We start from the raw sequence: 20,248 nt of genomic DNA on the forward strand, positions 1-20,248 counted from the left end.
CCATATTCCGGATTTTATTAATTGAATGTAAATTCCATTCGCTGCAGTGGTAGGGTTTGAACTGCATGTTCCCCCAGGGCATTAAGCTGGACCTCTGGATAATTAGTCCACAATCTTAAAACGACACCAACCATCTCCTGTGACTTTACATTCACACTTCCCCGTGAACACTCTTCATTCACTTCTGTTTAAGCCATGGGACGAATGTCTGGAAGGCTTTATTGGGAGCTTTGGCAAGGATCACATTCACTCTCAATAATTTTTTGCTGTTGTGCCTTATTCAGTCATGTTATTTACTTGGCACCCCTGCTTCCCATGCTGTTCTGTCACAGCTATTCACTGCCTGGTCTCCAAGGTAGGTGGCAGTGTTGCTCACTTAATGTCTCGCCAACTGAAACCTCCTGTTGGTGTCCACCGTGCCACTCACCTCGCAACTTGGGTCAATGGCTGAATGCCGTTTGCCCACATCTAGCTGTTGCGTTTCCACCCCTTCTCGCATTTTCCCCTGCCAGCTCCCGCCACCCCATCTCCCTTGAGGCTGGGCACCTCTCCCCTCCGCACAGCACCAACCCACACCCCCTCCCTCTTCCCCCAGCTCACTCCTCCCCGCCGCCAACACAGGGTCCAGGAAAACCCCCATGAACACGCTTCGGTCAAACGTATGGAGTACGCCTCCCATTGTTTCCACCTTGTTTCAGGATTTCCTTCCCACTACCTCCGTCCGAGCCCCAACCACAGCCTTTTGTAGTCTCTGGCGCTCCCAGACCCTATGTGCTCCCGAGTCTCACAGTCTCTACTCTCAAAGCCCAGGATCACCCTTCCAACAATATAGAAACATAGAAGCAGGAGGAGGCCATTCAGCCCTTCGAGCCTGCTCTGCCATTCATTATGATCATGGCTGATCATCAAGTTCAATATCCTGATCCCGCCTTCCCCCAATATCCCTTGATCCCTATTGCCCAAGTGCTGTATCTAATTCCTTCTTGAAAGTACACAACGTTTTGACTCAACCCAAATGGCCATTGAAAATCTCCACCATTGTACCCGGCTCCTACACCCTATCAAGAGCGCTTTCCCTTTGCCACCCTCCTTTGTATTCTGGGCATTAAACAAACAGACGGGTTAAATGGGTGACATTGCTAAGTGAGTGGGCAAGAACATGGTGGATATGAAAAATGAAATGAAAATCGCTTATTGTCACGAGTAGGCTTCAATGAAGTTACTGTGAAAAGCCCCTAGTCGCCACATTCTAGCGCCTGTCCGGGGAGGCTGCTACGGGAATTGAACCGTGCTGCTGGCCTGCTTGGTATGCTTTGGAATACGATGTGAAAAAATGTGAAGTCCTCCACTTTGGTAGGAAAAATAAAAAGGCAGAGTATTCTTAAATGAGGAGAGATTGGGAAGTGTTGGTGTCCGAATGGTGTCCTCGTTCATGAGTGCAGGCGAAGCAAGCAATTAGGAAGGCAAATGATATGTCGGCCTTCATCCACAAGTGGATTTGAGTACTGGAGTCAGGACGTCTAGCTGCATTTGTATAGAGCCTTGTAGTATTGTGCACAGTTTTTGTCTCCTTATCTAAGAAAAGATATCCAACATACTAAATTCCGACAGGGTTCGACAGGGTAGATATGGAAAGGATGATCCCCCTGGCTGGGGTGGTATCTAGAACCAGGGAACACCATCTCCGAATAAGAGGCAGACCAGTTAGAACGGAGTAGAGGAGGTATTTCTTCACTCAGGGTGGGAGGTCTTTCGAATGCTCTACCACAGAGCAGAATCATTGAGTGCGTTCAAGATAGAGGTCAATAGATCGCGAGGTGCTGAAATTATCAAGGGATATGGGAATCGGGCAGGAAAATTACAGTGAGGTAAAAAACCAGCCATGATCTAGTTGAACGGTGGAGGACATTCGAGGGGCCTCCTGCTCCTATTTCCTTTGTTCCTGTTGTTAAATGACCTTTATATGGCAACCAGCTTCCAGTCACATTTAGGCCTCTTGTTCTGCTGGACTGGTCTGAAATATTAATGCTCGAATGGAGGAGGCACTGAGTGGAATGTAACTTGTGCAGGCCGCAGTTACTGAAGGAAGGTTGGATCGTGCCAGTCGGTTCTGATTCTGCACCATTATTCTTGCAGCAATGAACAGGGGAGACAGGTGTTTTCGCTCAGCAACCAGAAGGACATTGCTTTGAGGATCATTGCCACCAACCTGCCGTCAGACCCCAAGAACCCCATGAAAGATGGAGATGACGCGCACGAGGCAGTCCTGATTGCCAACTTCCCAGACACACTCTCTTACTCTGCCTTCCGATCAACTCAGGTACGGGAAAAAAAAACTTCATGCTTCCCCCAGCTATTCAAAAAAAAATGTTTTGTCTCACACTGTTTGGCGGATTATATCAAAACTGCCCAGATTTCATCTGACAGGAACATAGGAATTAGGAGCAAAAGTCGGCAATTCAGCCCTTCGAGCCTGCTCCGCCATTTAATCAGATCATGGCTGATCTCTTCCTCAAATCCACCTCCCCGCCTTTTCCCCATATCCCTTTATCCCACTCTGCAGCTTCAGAAATACAGCACTCATAGCTTTTTCCGGAGGAAAACACGGAGGAGAGAGAGAGTTCTTGTCCCTCTACCTCCAAGAGTCAAACTGCGGTTCTTAGGTCTCTGAAAATGATCCCACTGGGATGAGATCCAATCACCGCCTGTTACCGGGCAGAGTACGGCCTTTTTGGCCAATTCGTTGGCTACTAACTAATCAATCAAACCGAGTCCCACCCCATCTCTCTTTGGTGCCGAAAAGTCTGGGGTCTCCTGTTCAGATGAGCAGAGATTAGCAGAGTGTTCTCTCCTGTAACTTCTGAATTCCTCATTCATTCAGCTGCTTGACTTAAAGACGCATGTCCATTAATAATCCATGGATCAAAAATGATAATAGCAAAATAAAAGAAAGGGGAAATAGGGAATAAAGAGGAAGGAGCCTTACAAAGGTGCTACATAAGGGTGCAAGGAAAGGTCTGCCACCCATGTTTGAATATGCCAGTAGATTTGGCTGGGGAAGGTGGCAGCACCTGCATGATTTCTAGTGATATTTTTAAAATCGTTTTATGTCACAATCGCTGAATAACAAAGACTGATTCTGAGAGCAGGTAGACGTCACAGTTCGAGCCGCGTTTGCTGTATTCCCCATCCCGGCTACTTTTCTGAGTCTCAGAACCCACAAGTTACGTATTCACGCTGAGGTGTGATTAACAATTCCACTCTGAATCATCACTTCCCAGGGGCAGCAGCTCAAATCTGGGATTGTCCGAAACCGAACACTTTTGTGATGTTCTCTCCGTCAGTTTTGAGTCAAATCTAAAAACATAATTCACCTGGACAATTCAGATAGGTGTTGCCGCTTTGCGCACTTCAAGTGACCCAAGTGACCTTTGACCCCATCCTTTGACTTGAACTGCCCATGGCTCGACCCGCCCGATGGAAGAACCGTAATGCCTGAAATCCGGTGAAGCCTTGGTCTTGAGGTTGCTGGATTTGAGATACTCTACCTAAATTAGTTCAAAGTCACAAGGGCTGACTGTATCATGGCATCTTTAAAATAGGCGTCTGAAACTGGGCCTGATAATAAACCGTGAGAATGGAAGGGAGCAAGGGAATGGGGTTTGTGGTCAAGAAATGAGTTTCCTGTGCGGCTGCAATTGGGAACCGATCAGTCGCAATTTTAACCTGCCCGGTGGAGCAGACAGCAAGCACACCCGGTAAAAGCCAACGTGGTCCTATCTTCCAGTGTGGATCTGAGCCCGCAGCTTAGGAAGGCCTCAGGTTCCATCCCTGGTCGGTGCAGCTTTCAGGCCAGCTGAACTGCAAATAACTACAGTGCCTTTAGGCTAAAGAGAGGAAAGACCAGTCAATGATGCAGATCTAAATACCTCCCTAGGGCCCCAAGCAGCAAAGTGTGTGGGGCAGGTGAGGCCAAAAATGGGACTCCATTGTGATGCCGCTGCAGTTGGATAGCCAGCCAAAACTAACTCTCATCTGAAGAATGACCACTTCCAGCTTCTGTTTGTGCACTTAATTTAATATTAAGGGTGGTAATTAATGGCAGCTGGAGTCTTTCCAAATAAAGGGCCTTTTCAGTGGTGGGCCTTTTCCTGGATCAAGGATCCCAAGCTACCAGCCAATCAGAGGTTGCCTGCTCTCAGTACTCACCAGCGCCAAGGAGGTGCAGTGGCTGATGCTGGTACTGCAGCACAGAGGCTCAGGATCAGTGCTGGATGCCAGGCAAACAGGTCAGTGAACAAAGAACAAAGAAAATTACAGCACAGGAACAGGCCCTTCGGCCCTCCCAGCCTGCGCCGATCCAGATCCTTTATCTAAACCTGTCTCCTATTTTCCAAGGTCTACTTCCCTCTGTTCCCGCCCATTCATATACCTGTCTAGATGCTTCTTAAATGATGCTATCGTGCCCGCCTCTACCACCTCCGCTGGTAAAGCGTTCCAGGCACCCACCACCCTCTGCGTAAAAAACTTTCCCCCTCTCACCTTGAAATCATGATCCCTTGTAACTGACACCTCCACTCTTGGGAAAAGCTTGTTGCTGTCCACCCTGTCCATACCTCTCATAATTTTGTAGACCTCAATCAGGTCCCCCCTCAACCTCCGTCTTTCCAACGAAAACAATCCTAATCTACTCAATGTTTCTTCATTGCTAGCACCCTCCATACCAGGCAACATCCTGGTGAACCTCCTCTGCACCCTCTCCAAGGCATCCACATCCTTCTGGTAATGTGGCGACCAGAACTGCACGCAGTATTCCAAATGTGGCCGAACCAAAGTCCTATACAACTGTAACATGACCTGCCAACTCTTGTACTCAATACCCTGTCCGATGAAGGCAAGCATGCTGTATGCCTTTTGACCACTCTATCAACCTGCGTTGCCACCTTCAGGGTACAGTGGACCTGAACTCCCAGATCTCTCTGCACATCAATTTTCCCCAAGACCCTTCCATTGACCATATAGTCTGCTCTTGAATTTGATCTTCCAAAATGCATTACCTCGCATTTGCCTGGATTGAACTCCATCTGCCATTTCTCTGCCCAACTCTCCAATCTATCTATATTTTGTTGTATTCTCTGACAGTCCTCCTCGCTATCTGCAACTCCACCAATCTTAGTATCATCTGCAAACTTGCTAATCAGACCACCTATACCTTCCTCCAGGTCATTTATGTAGATCACAAACAACAGTGGTCCGAGCACGGATCCCTGTGGAACACCACTAGTCACCCTTCTCCATTTTGAGACACTCCCTTCCACCACTACTCTCTGTCTCCTGTTTCCCAGCCAGTTCTTTATCCATCTAGCTAATACACCCTGAACCCCATACGACTTCACTTTTCCCATCAACCTGCCATGGGAAACCTTATCAAACGCCTTACTAAAGTCCATGTATACGACATCTACAGCCCTTCCCTCATCAATTAACTTTGTCACTTCCTCAAAGAATTCTATTAGGTTTGTGAGACATGACCTTCCCTGCACAAAACCATGCTGCCTATCACTGATAAGTCTATTTTCTTCCAGATGTGAATAGATCCTATCCCTCAGTATCTTCTCCAACAGTTTGCCTACCACTGACGTCAAGCTCACAGCTCTATAATTCCCTGGATTATCCCTGCTACCCTTCTTAAACAAAGGGACAACATTAGCAATTCTCCAGTCCTCCGGGACGTCACCCATGCTCAAGGATGCTGCAAAGATATTTGTTAAGGCCCCAGCTATTTCGACCCTCGCTTCCCTCAGTAACCTGGGATAGATCCCATCCGGACCTGGGGACTTGTCCACCTTAATGTCTTTTAGAATACCACAAAACGTCCCCCTTCCGTATGACAACTTGACCGAGAGTATTTAAACATCCATCCCTAGCCTCAACATCCATCTTGTCCCTCTCCTTTGTGAATACCGATGCAAAGTACTCATTAAGAATCTCACCCATTTCCTCTGAGTCCACGCATAAATTCCCTCTTTTGTCTTTAAGTGGGCCAATCCTTTCTCTAGTTACCCTCTTGCTCCCTACATACGAATAAAATGCTTTGGGATTTTCCTTAACCCTGTTAGCCAAAGATATTTCATGACCCCTTTTAGCCCTCTTTATTGCGCGTTTGAGATTCGTCCTACTTTCCCGATATTCCTCCAAAGCTTCTTCAGTTTTGAGTTGCCTCGATCCTATGTATGCTTCCTTTTTCATCTTAGCTAGTCTCACAATTTCACCCGTCATCCATGGTTCCCTAATCTTGCCATTTCTATCTTTCATTTTCACAGGAACATGTCTGTCCTGCACTCTAATCAACCTTTCCTTAAAAGACTTCCACATTTAAAATGTGGATTTACCCTTAAACAGCTGCTCCCAATCCACATTCCCTAGCTCCTGCCGAATTTTGTTATACTCTGCCTTTCCCCAATTTAGCACTCTTCCTCTCGGACCCCTCTTGTCCTTGTCCATGAGTATTCTAAAACTTACGGAATTGTGATCGCTATTCCCAAAGTAATCACCGACTGAAACATCAACCACCTGGCCGGGATCATTCCCCAATACCAGGTCCAGTATGGCCCCTTCCCGAGTTGGACTATTTACATACTGCTCTAAAAAACTCTCCTGGATGCTCCTTACAAACTCTGCTCCATCCACGCCTCCAACATTACACGAATCCCATTCAATGTTGGGGAAGTTAAAATCTCCCATCACAACCACCCTATTGCTCCTACATTTTTCTATAATCTGTCTGCATATTTGTACCTCTACTTCATGCTCGCTTTTGGGAGGCCTGTAGTAAAGTCCCAACAATATTACTGCACCCTTCCTATTTCTCAGCTCCACCCATATTGCCTCAGTGCTCGAATCCTCCATCATGCCCTCCTTAATCACAGCTGTGATATCATCTCTGACGAGTAATGCAACTCCTCCACCCCTTCTACCTCCCTCTCTATCCCTCCTGAAGCATCTATACCCTGGGATATTCAGTTGCCAGTCCTGCCCTTCCCTCAACCAAGTCTCAGTAATACCAATAGCATCATATTCCCAGGTACTGATCCAAGTCCTAAGTTCATCTGCCTTACCTGCTACACTTCTCGCATTAAAACAAATGCACCTCAGACCACCTTTGAGTTCATCATCTCTTCCCTGTCTACACTTCCCCTTAGTCACATTGAGTTTATTGTCTCGTACCTTACTGGCTTTAGTTGCTGCCTCTTTACTGACCTCTAACTTCCTAATCTGGTTCCCATCCCCCTGCCACATTAGTTTAAAGCCTCCCCAACAGTGTTAGCAAAAGCACCCCCTAGGACATTGGTTCCAGTCCTGCCCAGGTGTAGACCATCCGGTTTGTAATGGTCCCACCGCCCCCAGAACCGGTTCCAATGTCCCAAAAATCTGAACCCCTCCCTCCTGCACCATCTCTCAAGGCACATATTCATTCTGATTATTCTTGAATTTCTACTCTGACTGTCCCGTGGCACTGGTAGCAATCCTGAGATTACTACCTTTGAGGTCCTCCTTTTTAACTTATCTCCTAACTCCCTAAATTCTGATTGTAGGGCCTCATCCCTTTTTTTACCTATATCGTTGGTGCCTATATGCACCACGACAACTGGCTGTTCACCCTCCCCCTTCAGTATGTCCTGCAGCCGATTGGAGACATCCCTGACCCGAGCACCCGGGAGGCAACATACCATTCGGGAGTCTCGTTTTCGACCACAGACCCGCCTATCTAGCCCCCTTACAATTGAATCCCCTATGACTATCAACCTGCCAGTCTTTTCCCACCCTTCTGTGCAGCAAAGCCAGCCACGGTGCCATGAGCCTGGCTACTACTGCCTTCCCCTGGTGAGTCATCTCCCCAACAGTATCCAAAACGGTATACCTGACCGTAGGGGACACCTGCACTGCCTTCCTACTCTTTCTCAGCCTTTGGTCACCCATTCCCTGTCTCCCTCACCAATCCTAATCTGCGGTGTAACCAACTCACTGAACGTGCTATCCACGACCTCCTCAGCATCGCGGATGCTCCAAAGTGAGTCCATCCGCAGCTCCAGAGCCGTCATGCGGTCAAACAGGAGCTGCAGCTGGACACACTTCCCGCACATGAAGAAGTCAGGGACATTGGCCGCGTCCCTGAACTCCCACATTGCGCACGAGGAGCAGAACACGGGTCTGAGATCTCCTGCCATTTTTACCCTTTACCTTAACTGATTACAAATATAGTATCAAATAATTAATAAGTGAAAGGAATAAAGATTTTACTTACCGAAGGCGGGAAAGGATTCGCAGAGGGGGCAGGGGCGGCTGGTTTTCAGCAGGCTCCCCCCTCCCCCTATTTCCCGATGCCGGGTCCCTCGAGAGCTGAGGAGCCTCCCCCACCACATCCCTCTGCTTACCCGCCCCAGGACCCCAAAGGCGAGCCAGCAATGGCGGGATGAGGCCCTTAAGGGTTTCAACTGGGGGCAGAGTCGGAAGGATTGGAAGGCCGAACATGAGGTGCCCACCTCTCGCCCTCCTGCCCACTTAGTTGCTCTCCCTGTCACCAAACTCTCTTCCGGGGGCAGAACATTAAATTCCACCTGATGTGTCCACTCCCATATCAGCACGAGCATGATGGGTAATATCGATACCTCAGCCCTTGCCCTCGGCATCTACAGCGCCAACTTTCGAACAATCTCTACAAAGTTCAGAAAATCGAAAGCGTCACATCTGGTTGCAGCACTGGATGGTACTCGGGCTTGAGAATGGTGCAAGTGCAACGCTGACGGCGCCTAAAAGAATGACCCGCTCCCCTCTGCCCCCCGCAAGGGTCTGAGCGAAATTAAGTCTGAATCATTCAGTCCAGTCTTTTTCTACTGGAGAAACAGTTGAAGGGCCAAGGCTTGTGATTTTGGCCAGCACCAAGTTTGGAAAGAAATGAAGAGGGCACGAGATCAGTCAAGATCAGTTGGCAGAATGACAGATTGAGGGAAGGGAGAAGGCTAGTTTCTCGTGGACACAGGGGGCCGGACTACACAGAACTGCTGGTAATTTGGCACGGCTCACTCAAAATTGGCAGCCTTATTTAGAGAGGCCATGAAGAAATTGGCTGGTCCACAGACTGCAAATACCACAAACAGGAGGAAAGGACGAGGGCCTGCAGTAAGGGCCGTAGCTGTCAGTAACGGGCCTTTTATTCTGTACTTTTGCCTTGGTAAATACCGACATCAGGTGGAAAGATCCGAAGCAAAATGAATGCCTAAGGGAGCTCTCCCTCACAGGAAACATACTGTCAACGAGATACTGGGTTTAAAGCCTTTTACTTCGAGTAAATAGTATTGATAGCACAGAAACATACCATTCGGCCGTTGTCAAGGAGATACTGGGTTCAAAGCCTTTTACTTTTAGTTAAATAGTATTTACAGCACAGAAACAGACCATTCGGCCCGTTGTCAAGGAGATACTTGGTTCAAAGTCTTTTTGTTTTATTTTTAAACGCATTTTATTCAAACTTGCATCAAAGTAGGTTGCAGCAAATAACCACCCCGGGAAACATTCTTCCCAACAATCAACAAGACAGTTTGTACATATTTTTCTCCTTTTTCACGCCCCCCCCCCGAGATGAACAGCTCCTCAAACACGGTCACAAACATCCCCCACCTTTTCTCAAACTCCCCCTGCTGAGCCCCTTAACTCAGACTTTATCTTCTCTAACCGCAGGAAGTCATACAGGTCACCCAACCATGCTGCTACCCCCGGTGGCGATGCCGACCGCCACTCCAATTCCCCGCCGTGCAATCAGAGAGGCGAAGGCCAAGACATCGGCCTTCCTCCTCTCCATGAGCTCCGGCTTCTCTGAAACCCCAAATATCGCCACCAAAGGGTCCGGGTCCACTCCCTCCTCCACTATCCTGGCTAAGACCGCGAACACTCCCGCCCAGAATCTTCCCAATTTTTCACAACCCCAAAACATGTGCGTGTGATTCCCTGGCCCCCGCCCACACCTCTCACACTCATCTGCTACCCCCTGAAAGAACCCACTCATTCTCGCCCGAGTCATATGCACCCTGTGCACCACCTTAAACTGTATCAGGCTCATCCTTGCACAAGAGGAGGTCCCATTTACCCTTCGCAGTGACTCACTCCATACTCCCCAATTGATCTCCATTCCCAACTCCGCTTCCCATTTCTCCTTGATCTTCACCACCCGCTCGCCTCCCTGCTCCCCCAGCCACTTATATATATCCCCAATTCTTCCCTCCCCTTCCACATCCGGAAGCAGCAGTCGCTCCAGCAGGGTGTATCCCGGCAATCTAGGGAACCCCTTCCAGACCCTTTGTGCAAAGTCCCTAACCTGTAGATACCTGAACTCACTACCCCTCGGCAGCTCTACCCTCTCCCTTTGCTCCTCCAGACTGGCGAACCCTTCCTCCAAATACAAAACCCTCACCTTGACCAGCCCCACTTCCCTCCACCTCCTGTATTCACTATCCATCCCCCCGGCTCAGACCCATGATTCTCGCACAGCGGCGTTAGCACCGACATCCCTTCCACCCTAAAATGCCTCCTCAGTTGATTACATATCTTCACCGTGGACTGGACCACTGGGCTCCCTGAATACCTACTCGGAGCCATTGGCAATGCTGCCGTCACCATAGCCCTCAAACTAGACCCCTTACAAGATTCCTCCTCCATCCTAACCCACTCTACCCCTTCTCCTTCCCACCACCGCCGCACCTTGTCCACATTCGCTGCCCAATAATAATGAAGCAAGTTTGGCAACGCCAACCCCCCCTGCTGCCTCTGCCTCTGTAGCAGGGTCCTCCCCACCCTCGGCACCTTCCCCGCCCATACAAAGTCAGAGATGATTGTGTCCACTTTCTGAAAAAAGGCCTTTGATATAAAGATTGGGAGAGCCTGAAAGATAAACAAGAATCTCGGCAGAATATTCATTTTCACCACTTGGACCCTCCCCGCCAACGTTAAGTGCCGTGTATCCCACCTCCTAAGATCCTCCCTGGCCTCCTCCACCAGCTTCGTTAAGTTCCACTTATGGAGTCCCGTCCATTCCCTCGCTACCCGAATCCCCAAGTACCTAAACCTATCCCTCGCTACCGTAAATGGCATCCCCCCTAAATTAGCCCGCTGTGCCAGCTCATTCACCGGGAATACCTCGCTTCTCCCGACATTCAGCATGTATCCCGAGAACCCTCCAAACCTCCCCAACAGGCCCATAATCCTTCCCATACTCTCCAACGGATCCGAAACATACAGCAAGAGGTAATCGGCATAGAGTGACACCCGATGCTCCCTCTGTCCCCTCATTATCCCCTGCCACTCTGCCGGCCCCCTGAGAGCCATCGCCAATGGCTCTATGGTCAGCGCAAACAGCAGCGGCGACAGCGGGCACCCCTGCCTCGTACCTCTGTGTAAGTCAAAGCTTCGTGAGCTCATATCATTCGTCCTCACCCTCGCTCTTGGCACCACATACAGCAACCACACCCATGCCACAAATCTCGGCCCAAACCCAAACCTTCCCAAAACTTCGAACAAGTACCGCCACTCCACCCAATCAAATGCTTTCTCCGCGTCCATGGACACCACCACCTCCAGTACCAGAGCTCTCGACGGATTCATCACCACATTCAACAGCCGCCTTATATTACTCACGAGCTGTCTGCCCTTCACGAAGCCTGTTTGATCTTCTGCCACCACCCCCGGGACACAATCCCACAGTCCAAAGATGTGCAGGTTGGGTGGATTGGCCATGAAAAATTGCCCTTAGTGTCCAAAATTCTATGATTAACCGAGGACAAAAGTTCGGCACAACATCGTGGGCCGAAGGGCCTGTTCTGTGCTGTATTTCTCTATCTATCTATCTATCTATCCTCCATCCTCCCCGCCAACAACTTAGCCAATACTTTCACATCCGTGTTCAATAACGATATGGGTCTATACGACCCACATTCCACCGGATCCTTCCCTTTTTTTGGGATTAGTGTGATTACTGCCTGCTTCATCGTCTCCGGCAACTCCCCCTTCTCCAGTGCTTCATTAAACGCCCCCAACAGATGTGGTGCCAGGTCCGCCGCAAATTCCTTATAAAATTCTGCCGGGTACCCATCCGGCCCAGGGGCCTTCCCCGACTTCATACCCCTGATACTATCCAGCACCTCCCTCAGCCCCAGGGCCCCCTCCAACGCCTGCCTCTTTGCTTCCTCCACCTGGGGAAATTCCAGCTCGTCCAGAAACCGCCCCATGTCCCCCTCCTCTCCTCCTGGGTCTGCCTCATAAAGTCCCTGGTAATACTCTCTCTAAATGCCTCATTTATCTTCCCTGGCTCTGACACCACATCCCCAGCCCCAGTCCGGATCTTCAATATTACCCTGGACGCAGCCTGCCTCCACAGCTGGTGCACCAGCATGCGGCTCGCCTTCTCCCCATACTCGTATTGCACCCCTCTTGCCCTACGCAGTTGCCCTACTGCCCTCCCCATTGTCAGCCTGTCAAATTGCCCCTGCAACTTTTTCCTCCTCGCCAATCCCTCCACGGTGGGCACCCTCGAATATTCCCTGTCCACCTCCACTATCTCATTCACTAGACGGTCATGTTCCGCCCTCCTTTCCTTATTCGCACGAACCGTAAATGAGATAATTTCTCCCCGGACCACTGCCTTCAGTGCTTCCCAAAAAATGCCCGCCCACACCTCCCCATTCTGATTGAACTCCACATAATCCCTAATCGCCAACCGCACCTTATCACAAAAACCTCCATCCGCCAACAACCCCGAGTCAAACCTCCACCCCGGCCTCTGCTCTCGTCCCGTACTGAACCGAATATCCAGCCAGTGGGGTGCATGGTCCGAGATAACTATCCCCGCATACTCTGCCCCCTCCACCCCAACCAAAATCTCCCCACTCACTACAAATTAATCAGTCCTCGAATACACCTTATAGACGTGTGAAAAGAAGGAAGACTCCCTTCCCCCTGGGTTCTGAAAGCGACATGGATCCACCATACCCATCCTCTACATAAACCCCCCCACCCAGCTCCCTTGTCATTCGTACCCTACCCATCGACCTGGGGCTCGATCTATCCACCCTCGGCTCCAGGACACAGTTAAAATCTCCTCCCATGATCAACTGGTACATGGCCAAATCCGGGATTGCTGCCAGCAACCCCCTCATAAAACCCACATCATCCCAATTTGGGGCATACACATTTACCAACACTACCGGTGCCCCTTCCAATACCCCACTCACAATCACATATCTCCAACCTGGATCCCTCACCTCCTTCCCACTCACTAATCCCATTTTTTTGCTCATTAAAATGGCCGCACCCCCCAATTTCAAACCCAGAAACAGACCATTCAGCCCGTCTGCTCTGTAGCAGTGTTAATGCTCCACACAAGCCTCCTTCTCTTCATCTCACCTTATCACCTGTATTCCTTTCTCTCTTGTGTGTTTAGCGAGCTTCCCCTTAAATATTTATTCACCTGAACCACTCCATATTGTAGTGTATTATAGATCCCACTCTCAGGGTAAATTGATTGAAACATTTGGCTGGGATTCTCCATCTGTTGATGGGAGTGAGAGCGCCAAATTCCCCGTCCTCACTCTCAACGGTAGCAGGGCGGACGTGTAACAGAGAATCCGGCCGTAAGATGCTGAGACGTGTTAACAGGGTGGATGTGGAGAGGATATTTTCTCTTGTGGGAGAATCTCGAACTAGGGGGTCACTGTTTAAAAATGGCTGAACAAGCTACAGTTCAAGGGTAATTAAAGATGGGCAGCAAATACTGGCCCAGCCAGCGACGCCCACATCCTGTGAATTTTTTAAAAAGGCGTTGCTCATTTAAGACAGAAATGAGGATAAATTCTTTCTCTCAGAGGGGGGTTGAGTCTCTGGAACTCTCTTCCTCAGAAGGCAGTGGTTCAGAATATTTGAATATCTTTGAGGCAGAGCCAGATAGATTCTTGACTAATAAGGGGGGTGAAAGGTTATCGGAGGGTCAGCAGGAAGGTGGGGTTGAGGTTACAAACAAATCAGCCACAATCTTATTGAATGGGATAGCAGGTCTGAGGGGCTGAGTGGCCCTCTCCTGCTCCTAGTTCATATGTTCGTAAAGAGGTTTCTCCGGAATTCCTTATTAGATTTTTTAGTTACGAGCTTATATTTATATTGTTGGTCTGCCCCCACAAGTGGAAATATTTTTGTTTCCGTTTTACATCAACCCGTTCGAAACACTTTCATTATCGACAAGACCACTATCAGGTTTTGCTCTTTCTCGAGAAAAGAGCATTGGCATGTTCAGCTTGATAGTTATAACCTCACGGTTCTGGTATCACCCTTTGCCAGGCGTTGCATAGCCTATATTTTGTCAAAGGGACATCATCCTCACTTAAATGTTTGCCAGACCAATTTTTATTTGTTGGACGGGCAGTTAATTATCACTTTGAAAAGCTCACATACTTGCTCCCCACAAGCTCTCCGAAGGATATCGAAATATCTTCCGACATCCTTTACCATGTTCACTGTGCCCTTTTAATCTTGGTTCGAGCCACCCTTTTGCTTTTGGACATGAACATTGAAATAGGTGCAGAAATAGGCCATTCGGCCCCTCGAGCCTGCTTCGTCATTCAATAAGATCATGTCTGATCTGTTTGTGTTGAGTTCCACAATCCCATCTACCCCTGATAACCTTTGACCCCTTGCAGAATCTAACCTTTGACCCCCCTCGCCTAACAACACTCTATCTAACTCCACCTTGAAAGATATTCAGTGACACCGCCTCCTCTGCCTTCTGAGGCAGAGAGTTCCACAGAGTTGCACAGCCCTCTGGGAGAAAAACATTCTCCTCATCTCTGTCCTAAAAGGGTGGCTCCTCATTTTAAAACACTGCCCCCTCGTTCTGGACTCACTCACAAGAGGAAACGTCCTTTCCACATCCACCTTGTCAACACCATTCAGGGTCTAAAATACTTCAATCAAATCACCCCCTCACTCTTCTAAACTCCTCTGGAAACATGCTCTGAGTAACGTGCTCACAGCAGGAAACTCAAACAATCAGGTACTGAAATTCTTGTCTTCTGGTGTCAAGTCCATTCTCACTTCCCAACACATTTCTGTTTTATCTTCCAGGATAGCAATCTGCGCTGCATGGCCAATTTCAACGGGTCGCGGGTTGAATGCGAACTGGGAAATCCGATGAAACGAGGCGCTGAGGTATGCGGTTGTTGTTCTGCTGGTTGGCATAAGGTGGAGTGTGGACATGACCTCCACCACACACTGCACAAAGTGTGTATATTGCGCCTTTCGTAGCTCTGAGATATCCCAAAGTGCTTTGCACACAATGAGCGTCGTCACCGTTTGTAATGTCGGAAACATGGCGGCCAATATTGTCCAACATCTCACAAACGGCAAACGAGAAGTCAATTAGCTCATCGGTTTTAGTGATGGCGTTTTGGAGGATAAATATCGAGCAAGAAACTGGGAAGGGTCCCCCTCCCTTCTTTCACAAATATTTGAGGTGATTTTGTTGTAGGTCCAGCTGAGGGGCGAGACTGTGCCATCGTTAAACCTCTCATTGGCAGAACGCAGCTCCCACAATACAGCACTCCCTCAGGGAGAGCGGGCTGCAAGAGAATTGAGTAACAGGGTCATTTTTATTCAGAAAGTTGTTGATTTGTGTGAAACTCTGAGGGATCAGGGTCAGCTGATCATGCGAGCACTCCTGATGAAATAGCAGCAGCATTTCTATTTCCAAGTGATTCACAAATCACAGTTTTCCGATCTGTTCCTCTGCTCACTTTTCGATTCAAAAGCTGCTTTTGCACAGAGTGGGATTCTTCATAACCTAATCGAGGTATTAAAGATGATAAAAGGGGCATTTTTCTCAGTGAAGCCATCTAAATCTCTGCTGCCTGTCATTTGAATTGCACCAAATCCCATTTCCTCATCACCCCTGTGCTCACTGACTAACAGTGGCCGAAATTCGCTTTCCCAGCTGGCAGGGCAACCCCACCCACAGGTTGCCCAGCGATGTGGAGTGGTTTCAATTGGAAATCCCATTGACAAGCTGGAAGAGAGAATCTCGCTGCCAGCGAATGGTGCGGCGCCGAGAAACTCGCGGACCGAGAGAATTTCGCCCACTAGCTCCTTGTCCAGCAGCATGTCATTTAAAATATTCAAATTCATCTTCTTAAATCTGTCCACAGCCTCACCCCTCCCTATCTCTGTAACCTCCTCCAGCCTCTACAATCCTCCCGATCTCTGTAACCTCCTCCAGCCCCCTACACCCCTCCCTATCTCTGTAACCTCCTCCAGCCCCCTACACCCCTCCCTATCTCTGTAACCTCGTCCAGCCCCCTACACCCCTCCCTATCTCTGTAACCTCCTCCAGCCCCCTACACCCCTCCCTATCTCTGTAACCTCCTCCAGCCTCTACACCCCTCCCGATCTCTGTAACCTCCTCCAGCCCCCTACAACCCTCCCTATCTCTGTAACCTCCTCTAGCCCCTACAACCTTCCCTATCTCTGTAACCTCCTCCAGCCTCTACACCCCTCCCGATCTCTGTAACCTCCTCCAGCCCCCTACACCCCTCCCTATCTCTGTAACCTCCTCCAGCCCCCTACACCCCTCCCTATCTCTGTAACCTCCTCCAGCCCCTACACCCCTCCCTATCTCTGTAACCTCCTCCAGCCCCCTACAACCCTCCCTATCTCTGTAACCTCCTCCATCCCCCCTACACCCCTCCCTATCTCTGTAACCTCCTCCAGCCTCCTACACCCCTCCCTATCTCTGTAACCTCCTCCAGCCCCCTACACCCCTCCCTATCTCTGTAACCTCCTCCAGCCCCCTACACCCATCCCTATCTCTGTAACCTCCTCCAGCCCCCTACACCCCTCCCTATCTCTGTAACCTCCTCCATCCCCTACACCCATCCCTATCTCTGTAAACTCCAGCCCCTACACCCTCCCTATCTCTGTAACCTCCTCCAGCCCCCTACACCCCTCCCTATCTCTGTAACCTCCTCCAGTCCCTGACAACCCTCCCTATCTCTGTAACCTCCTCCAGCCCCCCTCCCTATCTCTGTAACCTCCTCCAGCCTCCTACAACCTGTCTTGGGAGTGTTTGATGGGGACAGTGTAGAGGGAGCTTTACTCTGTATCTAACCCCGTGCTGTACCTGTCCTGGGAGTGTTTGATGGGGACAGTGTAGAGGGAGCTTTACTCTGTTTCTAACCCTGTGCTGTACCTGTCCTGGGAGTGTTTGATGGGGACAGTGCAGAGGGAGCTTTACTCTGTATCTAACTCCGTGCTGTTTGATGGGGATAGTGTAGAGGGAGCTTTACTCTGTATCTAACCCCGTGCTGTACCTGTCCTGGGAGTGTTTGATGGGGACAGTGTAGAGGGTGCTTTACTCTGTATCTAACCCCATGCTGTACCTGTCCTGGGAGTGTTTGATGGGGACAGTGTAGAGGGAGCTTTACTCTGTTTCTAACCCTGTGCTGTACCTGTCCTGGGAGTGTGTGATGGGGACAGTGTAGAGGGAGCTTTACTCTGTATCTAACCCCGTGCTGTACCTGTCCTGGGAGTGTGTGATGGGGACAGTGTAGAGGGAGCTTTACTCTGTATCTAACCCCGTGCTGTACCTGTCCTGGGAGTGTTTGATGGGGATAGTGTAGAGGGAGCTTTACTCTGTATCTAACCCCGTGCTGTACCTGTCCTGGGAGTGTTTGATGGGGACAGTGTAGAGGGTGCTTTACTCTGTATCTAACCCCGTGCTGTACCTGCCCTGGGAGTGTTTGATGGGGACAGTGTAGAGGGAGCTTTACTCTGTATCTAACCCCGTGCTGTACCTGTCCTGGGAGTGTTTGATGGGGACAGTGTAGAGGGAACTTTACTCTGTATCTAACCCTGTGCTGTACCTGTCCTGGGAGTGTTTGATGGGGACAGTGCAGAGGGAGCTTTACTCTGTATCTAACCTCGTGCTGTACCTGTCCTGGGAGTGTTTGATGGGGACAGTGTAGAGGGAGCTTTACTCTGTATCTAACCCCATGCTGTACCTGTCCTGGGAGTGTTTGATGGGGACAGTGTAGAGGGTGCTTTACTCTGTATCTAACCCCATGCTGTACCTGTCCTGGGAGTGTTTGATGGGGACAGTGTAGAGGGAGCTTTACTCTGTTTCTAACCCTGTGCTGTACCTGTCCTGGGAGTGTGTGATGGGGACAGTGTAGAGGGAGCTTTACTCTGTATCTAACCCCGTGCTGTACCTGTCCTGGGAGTGTGTGATGGGGACAGTGCAGAGGGAGCTTTACTCTGTATCTAACTCCGTGCTGTTTGATGGGGACAGGTATTTTTCCCCGTTGCTGGCTGTGCACAGGTTAAAGATCTGCAATGGTGTCAGCGTTCTGTGTTGTCCAGTTGTTCTGACTTTACACATTGTGTTTGGCAGGTTACATTTTTCTTGATGGTGAGCACTTCTAGGATTACCATTGAAACTACAACCCTGCCAATCCTACTGCAGCTAACAACGTGAGTGGTGTTATGGTCGTTAAAGTAGAAGAGAATCGCCTCCGAGGAATATGATTTTTGTGTTTCCTTAGGTTGTGAAGTAATTATGTCCTATTTCTCTCTGTGTTTGATCTGAGGTGAGCTTCAATCTCACATTTGCACCATCAGTTATACCATCTATTTCGAACTCTGCTACAGCATCCATCTTCGCCCCTGTTTCAGCTGATCCGCTGCTGAAACCTTCACCCAGACTTTGATTCCCTCCAGATTCGACCAATCCGACACACCCTGCTCTCCCACCTTCCGCCCTCTGTCAACCTGAGAGCATCCAAAACCCTGCTGCCCTGTGTCCTAACTCATACCCAGTCCCGTTTCCCCCCCCCCTCACCTCACTGACCTAGACCTCTGGCGAGTGGAGTTCCTCAAGTGCAGAAAATGGGGCTTTGTGCTACTTCAGCTGCCAGTTCCCCACTGAGGCCCTCAAACCTGGCCTGAGTGACATTTTGATAGCGTTGTGTTTCTCGCTGCTGCGCGCGCTGGGAAACACGTGGCTAAACCCGCTCGCTGTGGGACTTTGTTCTTATTTAGGAAACCATGCGCTCGGAGCAGGAGTAGGCCATTCGGCCCCTTCGAGCCTGCTTCACCATTCAATATGATTATGGCGGTTCCTCTATCTCAACACTGTACTCCTGCACTCTCCCCTTGATACCTTTAGAGTCTCGAAATCTATCGATTTTCTTCTTAAATGTATTGAGTGACTTGTCTTCCATAGCTTCTGTGGTAGAGAATTCCTCAGGTTCACCACCCTCTGAGTGAAGATATTTCTCCTCATCCCCACCCTAAATGGCCCACCCTGTATCCTGAGACTGTTCTAGACCCCTCCCAGCCAGAGGAACAACATCCCTGTGTCCCGTCTCTCCGGCCCTGTCAGAATCTTATACATTTCAATTAGATCCCCTCTCATTCCTCTAATTTCCAGTGAAGACAGGCCCAGTTGACCCAATCTCTCCTCGTACAACAATCCTGCCATCCCAGGAATCAGTCTGGTGAACCTTCGCTGCACTCCCTCTGTGGCACGTATATCCTTTCTTAGATAAGGAGACCAAAACTGCGCACACTACTCCAGATGTGGTCTCACCAAGGCCCTGTACAGCTGCAGTAAGATATCTTCGCTCCTGCTTGCTGTGTTTCTGCTGTCGGGCTAGAATAAAAGTCGAAAACGCTGGTAATATGCAGCATCTATGATGACAAAAATTAAGGTTAACGTTTCAAGTGAATTTATATAATTTGAAATCACTGCGTAACTTTTACTCTCTCCAGTGACTGACTGACCTGCTGTTTGTTTTGAGCATTTACTTCCCCTCTTGAGGGCTGACGTGGTTAACTTGCTGCCTTTCGCTCAGCAGCTGTCAGCGCGGGGATGCGTGAGATTGGCGTGCAAACAAGATGGCGTCCTGAGTGTTGGCGCGGACTTCTCGCTTCTGCTCAGCCTTTCTCCATGGCAGCTGAGATCAGGAACTGAGCGGAGTGGGGAAATGAAAGCAAAATGTCCACCCCACCACCCTCTGGCACCTCATGTTAAGAACTGTGTCTGCTGTGACACCCTGAAGGGCAGGGCCTGACTCTCCTTTTCCGATGCGACCATTGATGATAATTGATGAAGCACCAGATTACTGCCAGCAGAGGGTGCCATTGCACTGTGTTCCATGTT

The 20,248-nt window shown here is 49.5% G+C and overlaps 1 protein-coding gene across 4 annotated transcripts in view; it reads left to right on the forward strand.

The window, feature by feature from the left end:
- The window catches only part of itga7 (integrin, alpha 7), a 201,071-nt gene that overhangs the window by 160,620 nt on the left and 20,203 nt on the right, over positions 1–20,248 (forward strand). For all 4 annotated transcript variants that reach the window (XM_038786592.1, XM_038786590.1, XM_038786593.1 and 1 more), the window contains exons 15-17: positions 2,137–2,320; positions 15,163–15,246; positions 18,479–18,558. In XM_038786592.1, the coding sequence (XP_038642520.1) occupies positions 2,137–2,320; positions 15,163–15,246; positions 18,479–18,558 (348 nt within the window). The remainder of the gene's footprint in view (positions 1–2,136; positions 2,321–15,162; positions 15,247–18,478; positions 18,559–20,248) is intronic.

The sequence above is a fragment of the Scyliorhinus canicula genome, chromosome 28, assembly GCF_902713615.1.
Source record: "Scyliorhinus canicula chromosome 28, sScyCan1.1, whole genome shotgun sequence".
Taxonomy (NCBI): domain Eukaryota; kingdom Metazoa; phylum Chordata; class Chondrichthyes; order Carcharhiniformes; family Scyliorhinidae; genus Scyliorhinus; species Scyliorhinus canicula.